Genomic DNA, 10,552 nt, shown 5'->3' on the forward strand with positions numbered 1-10,552 from the left:
TTTTTTTTGAGACGGAGTCTTGCTCTGTCACCAGGCTGGAGTGCAGTGGCTCAATCTCGGCTCACTGCAACCTCCGCCTCCTGGGTTCAAGTGATTCTTCCGCCTCAGCCTCTTGAGTAGCTGGGACCACAGGCGGGTGCCACCATGCCCGGATAATTTTTTTGTATTTTTAGTAGAGACGGGGTTTCACCGTGTTGGCCAGGCTGGTCTTGAACTCCTGACCTCAAGTGATCTGCCTGCCTCAGCCTCCCAAAGTGCTGGGATTACAGGTGTGAGCCACCATGCCTGGCCATACCAGGCTTTTTAGGCAAACTTGTGGAGTGTTTGAGCAGTAGAGTGACATGTGGGCTGGAAGCCAGTGAGAGGCCAGAGAGAGATGTTTGTAGGGACTTGAGGGGCAGGCAGGGTTTTGGTGATAGCTCTCACTCCTGCTCTCCAAGAAATGGCATTGGGCAGTGGAAGCCGGTGGAGAGCAGGAGTGAGACCTCAGAGGACTGATCTTGGGGACACCTGCCATTCAATAGGGGAGGGGGAGCTAGATTCTATAGGGTGCAGGCTTCCATATATATAAGCAGGCCCATTCCTGCTGCTGTGACTATTGTCCCTGTTTGCCACCGAAGACAAAGCAGGTCCCGATCCCCTTTCCTCCTTTCCAGATTCTGGTCTTGGATGGCAAACTGCTGCGAACAGAACCTGCCAAAGTGATGGACACGGTGCAGAAGTTCCTTGGGGTGACCAACACCATTGACTACCACAGAACCTTGGCGTGAGTGTTGCCTTTGCCTCTCAGCAGGTTATTTCCCTGATAAGGCACCTGGGCCAAAAAAGCCAAAGGCTTGAATAATTATGAGAGAGACAGAGGTTAATTAGAGTCAGCAAGTATGAGAAGTTCTTAATATGATTTAAGTCATATTAATAAAGGTATCACCTTAAGAAAAAGGGAGGTGATAAATCTGTTCTGCTCTGATCAGACCATCCTGGAGTGTTCTCTTTCATCTGGGCTGAACATTTTCAGAGTGTTTTATGTAAGTAAGTTAGATCAGTGATTAGCCACCCCAATTCTCACAAGTTTTCTTAGCATTAGGTTTTTTCTTTTCTTTTCTTTTTCTTAAGACAGGGTCATTCTGTTGCCCAGGCTGGAGCGCAGTGGCATGATTTCGGCTCACTGCAACCTCAACCTCCCAGGCTCAAGTGATCCTCCCACCTCAGCCTCCTGAGTAGCTTGGGACCACAGGCAGTTAAATTAGCAACTCCTGGCTAATTTTTGTATGCTTTGTAGAGATGGGGTTTCACCATGTTGCACAGGCTAGTCTCAAACGGCGTGGTGACTCACGCCTATAATCCCAGCACTTTGGGAGGCCAAGGCGGGCGATCGCCTGAGGTCAGGAGTTTGAGACCAGCCTGGCCAATCTGGCAAAACCCTGTCTTTACTAAAAATACAAAAATTATCCGGACATGGTGGCAGGTGCCTGTAATCCCAGCTGCTCAGGAGGCTGAGGCAGAGAATGGCTTGAACCCCAGAGGTGGAGGTTGCAGTGAGCCGAGATCGCACCATTGCACTTCAGCCTGGGCAATAAGAATGAAATCCTGCCTCAAAACAAAAACAAAAACAAAAAATCTTACTCAGCACCTCGTGCAAGTGCGTCAAGAATGCCCTCCCACCATGAGTAAGTGCCTCCGGAATTGCAGGGACTCAGGGCCGGGAGAGGCTGCTTTCCAGTGCTATGTCACAGATAAGTGACATACTCAGATGAGGGGACCCCAAGAGAAGGAGGAATCAAGTCACCCTCCCTGGCTCCATTCTTGGAAAAATCTTACCACAAGTACATTCCCTCTTCACTGTGGTGGGAGTTGAAGGTGGGGAAAGGAAGTCAGTCCTTCACCTTGAGGGAGAAAGGGCCACCTACTAAGGCCGTGGGCCATGGTGCCGGATGTGCCATAAATGGTAGCTGCTGCTGTCCTTGTCATCACCACCACCACCACCATCATCATCGTCATCATCTATACCTATCCTGTGACCCATTCAGAAATCTGTGTTCTCCTCCTTGATTCATGGGAATTCGGTGTTCTTGATGCCCTCATGCTCAAGAATCTCCTAACAGTTCCTGACCCATGGCTGAATTCTGATGTCAGTATCCTTCCCTTCCCCATGACAGCTTCCGATCTCATATCCCAAAAATGCCTTTGAAAGCAGAAGGCTGGGCTCAGTGGCTTACACCTGTAATAATCCCAGCACTTTGGGAGGCTAAGGCAAGTGGATCACCTGAGGTCAGGAGTTCTAGACCGTCCTGGCCAACATTGAGAAACCCTGTCTCTACTAAAAATACGAAGTTAGCCAGGCTTGATGGCGCGTGCCTGTAATCCCAGCTACTTGAGAGGCTGAGGCAGGAGAATCGCTTAAACCCGGGAGGCGGAGGTTGCGATGAGCCAAGATTGGGCCTCTCCACTCCTGCCTGGGCAACAAGAGTGAAACTCCATCTCAAAAAAAAAAAAAAAAAAAAAGGCAGGATAATGTTGGCAATCTTGCTGTGTCATTTCTGAAGTTTACTCCAAAAAATAAAACACTCCAGCGATAGGCATGCTTAAGTGGAGCTGTGGTTGCCGCATGTTTTGATAAAGATGAAATTTATTAAAAAGCGGAAGAACCTCCGCTAAACACCTCCTTCCCCGTTGACACTGGGAGGGATACAGAAGGCTTCTTGGGGCTGGTTGGTTTGTTTTAAAAGTTACTCAGCATTGAGAATGCTCAGAAAGGGTTTCCCAGAACATTGAAGGATGGGAAACTGTTCATGCTGTAGTTTGCTGAAGGGGCTGCGGCTGCTCAGGCTGGAGAAGAGGTGACTCAGAGTGTGTGAGCTGCCCTTTGCCGGGAAGCAGGGCAGGCACATTTAGTGCAGCCCAGGGCACATGTGATCCCGCAGGTGGCACATAGCCCCCGACAGTCCACGTAGGTTCAAGAGCAGTAGATTCTCTGGGCTCTGCCATTCCTGGGGTCCATGAACATGGCTTTAAGGTGGGAAGTGGGTGGGCTGAGCCAGCTCCCATCCAGGGACTTTCCCACCTCTGCAGGTTTGATCCAAAGAAAGGATTTTGGTGCCAACTGCTTGAAGGAGGAAAAACCAAGTGTCTGGGCAAAAGCAAGGGCCGGAAATATCCCGAGATGGACTTGGATGTAAGTGGTGGACACACTACCTGTGGCAGCTGCATAAGTGTAAGGGCCCATGTATGGGGTTGGGGGGGCCTCTCTTCCCTTTATCATGCGCTCAGCATGTTCATGGCCTTAGCATCTCTTGGGCAGTATTTCTAAGAGGAGGAAACGTGGGCTGGGGCATAGTGGGTCAGAACTGATTTTGTCAAACAAGTATTGATTACCTTCTATTAAGGGCTGAGTACTGTGGGGTTTTGAGAATGAGCCAGACATGTTCTCTAGCTTCAAGGAACTCCTGGTCTTGGCGGGAGATGAGTCACAGCACCATTAAGTAGAATATAGGCAGAGGCAGAGAGGGCACACAGGCGCTATGGGAGCTCACAACAGGGGATGGCACTTGAAGCTGAGAGGGGTAAAAAAGGCTCCTTAAAGGAGGGATGGGGGTCTCTGGAGTTGCGCCTAGAAGGACGAGATCTATTTTATAGTATTTGGACTTATGGAATGGGAGGGTAGGTAAGAACAGCATGTGTAAAAACATAGGGGAACAAAAGAAGTTTTAAAAAATATGTAGGCAAAAGGTCACAGACTGTGTGTCTTGTTATTTCCTCCTTTTCCTACTTTCCTCTTTTTTTTAAAATTTTTTAATTTTTGAGACAGGGTCTTGTTCTGTTGTCTAGGCTGGAAAGCAGTGGCGTGATCATGGCTCATGTACGCCCCCAGGCTCAATTGATCTTCCCGCCTCAGCCTCCCATAGTGCTGGTATTATAGGCGTGAGCCACTGTGCCTGGCCCTGCCCCGCCTCGGGTTTTGATTTTTTTTTTTTTTTTTTTTTTTTTTTTTTTTTTTTTTTTTTTTTTTTTTTTTTTTTTTTTTTTTTTGGAGACGGAGTTTCGCTCTTGTTACCCAGGCTGGAGTGCAATGGCGCGATCTCGGCTCACCGCAACCTCCGCCTCCTGGGTTCAGGCAATTCTCCTGCCTCAGCCTCCTGAGTAGCTGGGATTACAGGCACGCGCCACCATGCCCAGCTAATTTTTTGTATTTTTAGTAGAGACGGGGTTTCACCATGTTGACCAGGATGGTCTCAATCTCTTGACCTCGTGATCCACCCGCCTCGGCCTCCCAAAGTGCTGGGATTACAGGCTTGAGCCACCGCGCCCGGCCGGGTTTTGATTATTAATTCTCTCTCTTCTCTCCCTATCAGAAGAATTTTGACCTTGTGAGCTATGATGCTTCTGCCAAACAGGAATTCTCTATTGGAGGCTACCATTTAGAAGGAGATTGTGGATAAATAAGAGGTGTATGGGGGTTGGTGCCAACAGCATGGTGGGTTTTTTTGGTTTTTTTTTTTTTTTTTTAGATGGAGTTTTGCTCTTGTCACCCAGGCTGGAGTGCAGTGGCGTGATCTTGGCTCACTGCAACCTCTGCCTCCCAGGCTCAAAAGATTCTCCTGCACCAACCTCCTGAGTAGCTGGGATTATAGGTGCTTACCACCACACCCAGCTAATTTTTGTATTTTAATAGAGATGGGGTTTCACCATGTTGGCCAGGCTGGTCTTGAACTCCTGACCTCAGGTGATCCGCACACCTTGGCCTCCCAAAGTGCTGGGATTACAGGCATGAGCCACCATGCCTGGCTGAGCATGGTGGTTTTAAAGAGGAGGTCACTCTTAAGTCAGCACATCACCAAGGTCTGAGTTTTCCTTCCCGTTACAGTCCCGAGCCTTCCTGAAGGACTATTACCGGGACCACAACATCGAGCTCTCCAAGCTGCTGTACAAGATGGGCCAGACGCTTCCCACTTGGCTACGCGAGGACCTCCAGAACACCAGGTAGCCACGGCCACTGCAGCCAGACTGAACGTTTGTGACAGCAGGGATATCCCGCCACACGCTGAGCCAGACTGACCTGCAGAGTGGGGAGCTGGGCCGGGGCAGCCGCGTGCTTATGAGCAATACTCTGTGGAGGCCTGGTGGGGCCAGGGGAGCCCAGGCGGGTCCGCAAGCGCCTCGGAGCACCCACTGCTGGGTCTATGGCCTATGGGACCTCCCTCGCCAGCAGAGGTCCATTCCGTTCCCAGCTGCTCCTGGGGAGGCCGCTTCCTGGTAGGAGGGAGTCTGCGAGACTCTTCTGTCCCTCACTGTGTTCCACCCACGTCCCCTCTCTTCACCTACCACTCCCTGCTTCCTCAGGGTGCCCCTCAGTATTCGCTGCCATATGCCCCTGTCCTCCAGACTACAGGAGAGGAGAGCCGTTTGCCAAACCAGGGAGAGAGACTGGACATTTCTCTGACTGTTTTGAGCCAGGCTCTTTCAAAGAGCCAGCTGGGTCCCCAGAGTCGGTCCCTAGGCTGGATGGGAGGGTGGCCACCTCGAGAGGCCGCGCAGCCTCTACTTCTGGTTCCTACGTTCGGGTCTCACCCTCCCGTTCTGGGGAAGGAATCTCTGGTTCCCACAGTTTCCACCCCATCCTCAAGGCTTCCTGCGGGGGCTCTGGGGCACTGCCTTGCCATGGGGCCAGAGACCTGGACCCTACCTGCGCCCCCTTTCTTCCCCCTGGGATATGACATGTGTGGTGTTTCCTGTGGTAAAAAACTGAGGCGGGCCAGGAGTCTGCCAGTATACATGTTCCTGAGTGCAGACTCGGTCCCCACACCCACCCAGCCTCACGCCCAGGCAGACGTGGGCGAGGTGGTGAGACTGCCGGCCCCCTGTGGCTGAGGGCTCCCAGAGACCCCCTTAACCTCCCAAATACTAAGAAGCTAAAGTATTTTAATATTTTTTTTTCTTGGTGCCAGAGTTTATACCCTGGGTGCTGGGGTCACACTGTGTTATATATATATATATAATGTGTATATATATATATTCTATTTTTTTTGGTTGGGTTTGTTTTTAATTCAGTCATACAAAATGGTAGTAAGCCCCAGTCTCAAGGGGCGTCCTGTCTTAGAGCTAGAGATGAGGTGTCAGGGAGGGAGGGCGTGTCCTCAGTGGCCTGGGGGCTGAGGGGACAGTCGGAAGGGGCACTCCCCAGTGCTGTGGCTGCCCTGGGGCCACCGCAGGTGAACACAGGCGATGAGATGGCCGGGAAGACCAGCTGTCGCCAGGACATCAGGCTGCTCGATGTCCAGTGACCCTGAAGGAATTTCAGCCAAAGGAGGCCGCCAGGGCTGAGCTAGAACTGGGACAAGCAGCTGGCCCGCCCCCTCTCCCTCACATGGTGCTAGGCTGGGAGCTGCCCTGAGAGCTGGGATGCCCCCCAGGGCCCACAGAACTGTCTCCAGGCCCCCTGTAGACAGTGGGTTCTCTGGGCTGATTTCTGGTTGGGGTCTGCTCCTACTCCCCCTCCACCCCCCCGTTTAACAATGTGAAGTGACTGAGGTTGGGGTGCCTCTCCCTGGCCCCCTCCAACTGCCAAATTCCGCTTCCCCCAACACCCAGGAAATACTTTCTGGAGAGCCTTGTTTTGTTCAGAAGACTCTAGCATCATGGGGCTGGAAGGTCCTTTGACGGGTATGAAACAGGTCCAGAAAGGGGAGGTGGCCTGCTTGGCTGATGTCATGGAGCTGGCTGGGAGCAGGGCAGAGCGTTGAACCCGAGGCTCCTGGTTCCAAGTCCTATCGAGCTTCTTCCAGTGCCACACTGCCTCTGAGCCCATCCTTGGGACCCTACTCTGTGTCAGGTTCCTGTCCCTCCCTCCGTCACACCGTGGTCATTCCAGGATATGGGGACAAACCACTCCTTCCCAGCCAGGGTGCCTTTGAGCCTTCTCATTCCCAGGTCTGCGTTTGCATCCCTGTGGTGTTCTCCTCTCTCAAGAGGCCTTCCCCAGCCTGCGGGGGCCTGGGTCTGTTCTGAGCTGATTCCCTTTTCTCCAGTTCTCTGCTGGGAGGAGGAAAGTTGGACAGTCCCCGGGACCAGCTGCAGGTGGTTTGATAGAATACAGAGCGGTGTCCCCATCATGCTTCTCAGTGGGGTCTGCAAGCCTGGGAAATCTGGGCGTCGTTGGCCCAGCAGGGATGAGAAGCAAAGTGAGGGCAGGGTGGCATGTCTACTTGTACACTCATGAAGACTTGCCCACGCCATGGAACCAGGGCCTCCTGGAGAGGGGCCATGACTTCCATAGTTCCAGCCCTGGGCCTCACTTCCCATCCGTCAGGGAGGGGACCGGGCTGTAGGGTGGATGAGGATCTTACAGCTCCCAGGTTCTGAAATCGACTCTCTGGGCCTGGAGGCCTCTGTCGCTGAGCCTGGAAGGCAGGAGAGGCGGGCTGGCCTGGGGCAGGAGCTCCACTTCTTTCTGCCTCTGGCTGTGGGAAGGCGCAGGCAGTTGGAAATCCTGTGGCAGCAGAGATCATCTGGATTTTTGCTTGGGCCCTTCTGTGAGCCTGGGGACTGGACCTGCCACAGGTTCTAAGTCTGTCTGTCTAGGTCACTGCTGCCACTTCCACTCCCACTAACAGACGTTTCTTGAAGACCCACTAGGCCCAGACGCTGCTGGGACTTGCAGGTATGGGGGATGGAAGGAGAGGCACTTAAGCTGCGTGAGGGGCTGTCAGCTAATGGGTACACGGACACCCCTTCCAAGAAGAGAAAACCACAGGTGCATGGGGCAGCATGGTCAGTCGTTAACGCCCACCAATTCACTCTAAGCATTTGGCCAAAACCGGGAGAGAGAAATGGCTGAAATTGTTCAGGTGGCTTCACCGTCTATTCTGTGGTCCCCTCCATGAGCCTTTGCCCCAGGGTGAGGGCCGGCAGGAGTGTCACTGCAGCTGCCTCAGTCATTCAGGGTTCCAGAGCCTTCTGTGGTGGCGCATTTGGCGGCTTGGAGGATGTATCTGAAGTTTAAAAATGGGCCTTTTCTGAGCAGTCAGAAAGACGAGCAGTCAGCGCTTCTCGGCCCAGCTAAGGAAGCCCTCTGCTCCCAGCAGAGGAGAGCTGCACCGACCTGCAGAGGTTGAGCGTGCCCATGGCTTGTTAGTGGGAAGAGCAAGTACAAAAATGTTTCACCAAACATTTAATTTAATTATGAATGCCCACTCCCCAGCATCTAGATCTAAAATTGTTAACATTTTGCCACATCTGTTTTCCTCCCTCTGTGTACATATATATTTTTTCTGGCCTAATTTAAAAGTACATGGCAAACATCATGAAACTTCACCCCTGAAAGCTTCAGCCTGCATCTCCTAAGAGCTGGGGCTTTCTCCCGCACATTGGCCCAGTATCACAGCCAAGACGAGAAGTCATTTCCCAAGGACACCTGCTGTCCACTCTGTGTTCAGTTCCCCAGTTGTCTCCCAGGTAACTCGTGCCTGGTTTTGGAATCAGCATCCAGTCACGGTGCACACATTGCATTTGCTAACTGTGTTTTTAAAGTCTCCTTGAATGCTGAAAGGTCTTCTCTCAGCTCACGCGGAGGTTTTCGATGACGTTGTTTTTGAGGCCCTCGGCCTGCTGTCATGTTGACACCCCACGTTCTGCATTTGTCAGATTGTTTCCTCATGGTGTCGCATAACCACTTATTCTGTCCCCCGCACTTTCAAGGCTAATTTAGGCTCCATGGGATTTTGCCTTTTGTGCTGACTTGACAACTTCACTCCTGCCTAAGATGCACCTCCACTGTCACCTGTACCAAGTGCCAAAACAGCAGAGGGGCCGGTTAGAGCAGGAGCTCCGGGGAGGGCCCGGGAGGGCTCCCGGGAGAGGGCCACACATCTGGGCCTCGGAAGGAACGACACAGGGCTCTGGAAGGAGGAAGCTGCACACCCGGAGGCTGGACCTTCGACCCTGGGGATGGGCCTCAGGGCAGCAAACACAGCATATGTCTCTCTCTCGCTGTTTTGGGGTCCCAGGGTTTTCACTTCCTGGAGGCCCGTGGTCCGTGTGTGCTGGAGCAGAGCCAGGCTCTGGGACACAGCAGGGAAAAGCCTCCATGGGGAACTGTGCCTCTCACAGCTGTGGTGTGAGCAGAGCTCCGGCCGGCGGCAGGAGCTGTGAAATTTTGTCCCAGCTGGCTCCATTTAGTAGCTGCCTGACATCTTCCTCCCAGGGCCTCAGTTTCTTCATCTGTAGAATGAGCAGAAAGGGGCTACAGCAGGAGTTTTCACACATCAAAGGAGGCAGCTCTGCTCTAGTTGATGTGAGGAGGAGGGGGGCCTAGACCCCCTGCTGCCCAGGCCCTTGAGGACACACTGGGTTCCTGGCTTGCCAGCTCTGGGCTGGATGCTCTCGCCAGCTCGGATGGCTGGAGAGTTTTCAGTTTTTCCGAGGGACAGGCATAGGGTTTATGTGGGGTCAACGCTGAGAACTTGGGGGAAACTGGCTGCGTTTTATCCTGAGAAGTTTGTCCCTGCTGTTCTTCCTCTTTCTGGCCCTAGAGGAGAATGAGGGAGGAGAGGGTTTTCTACGACTGTGTTAGCTTTTGTTATTAGCAAGAGGGCTCCTTTTGTAATTTGTGCATGAAATTCATGTCATTTCCTGGGAGAGGAGAGGGCTGACTGGAGAGGGTGGGGGGCACATTAGGGGAGCAGGCAGAGGTTTCCTTCCCTCGTGGGGGGGTGGGGAGAGGGGGCTCTACCCGGTTCACCTGATGAGGGCTCTCAAACCAGCCGTTTTGGGTTGTGTTAAAGGTGAGACCTTCCTCCATTAATGTACAATCTCGAACTAACTGCTAATAAAGTGGGGTTCTGTTTGTACACCCTGGTCCTGTCTGTCTGACCTTTTTACGAGGCCTGCAGGGGAGGGTGGAGTGGGGGTGTTTGCATGCACAGCCAAAGCCCACGTGTCCCCGCCACCTCAGGCATGCACACACGCCCACACATGTGTACACACATACATACATGGTGACTTGGTCAACCAGATCATTTCCACTGGGTTATAAATGGAAGCTTTTCCAGATGGAGCAGAGGCCCAGCCTAGGGCAGCCACAGGGGCACTCAGATGACAAGGAGTCCTCAGGCTGGACTGCTCAGAAGCCCAGGGGGCTGAGCACTGGATGGAGAGGAGACTCGGAGGCTGGAACCATTTCTGCTACTAATGTATATTGCAGCCAGGGTCAAGCCACTTTTACTGTTTTATTCCATTTCCCTCACCTTTTAGACACGTGGAGGGAGTTGGACTCTGTGGCCTCACTTGGAGGACTTGCCTAACATGCAGATTCTCAGGTCTACTTCCAGAGATTCAACTCCAGCAGATGTGGGGTAGGGCCCAGCATCTTTAACAAGCCCTCCGGTACACCGAGGCAGCCCACTTTAGGAAGCTCTGACTCGGATCCATGGTTCCTGTGGGTTCTACTTAGTACGGAAAGCCCCACTGTCCAGGAGAACTTTGGGTAAACCAAATGACTTTGCAGCCCTCACAGCCTAATGAGGCCAGACTCCAGTTTGCCTGGAGAAGGAGGGTTCAC

At 52.7% G+C, this 10,552-nt stretch overlaps 1 protein-coding gene across 4 annotated transcripts in view; it reads left to right on the forward strand.

Annotated features, from left to right (window-relative positions):
* NDST1 (N-deacetylase and N-sulfotransferase 1) overlaps positions 1–9,842 on the forward strand; it is a 70,993-nt gene extending 61,151 nt beyond the window's left edge. For all 4 annotated transcript variants that reach the window (XM_017515013.2, XM_017515016.2, XM_017515014.2 and 1 more), the window contains 3 exons: positions 657–766; positions 3,070–3,172; positions 4,862–9,842. In XM_017515013.2, the coding sequence (XP_017370502.1) occupies positions 657–766; positions 3,070–3,172; positions 4,862–4,981 (333 nt within the window). In that variant the 3' untranslated portion in view covers positions 4,982–9,842. The remainder of the gene's footprint in view (positions 1–656; positions 767–3,069; positions 3,173–4,861) is intronic.
* The last annotated feature ends 710 nt before the right edge of the window (positions 9,843–10,552 follow it).

The sequence above is a fragment of the Cebus imitator genome, unplaced genomic scaffold (assembly GCF_001604975.1).
Source record: "Cebus imitator isolate Cc_AM_T3 unplaced genomic scaffold, Cebus_imitator-1.0 Scaffold540, whole genome shotgun sequence".
In the NCBI taxonomy this organism is placed as follows: domain Eukaryota; kingdom Metazoa; phylum Chordata; class Mammalia; order Primates; family Cebidae; genus Cebus; species Cebus imitator.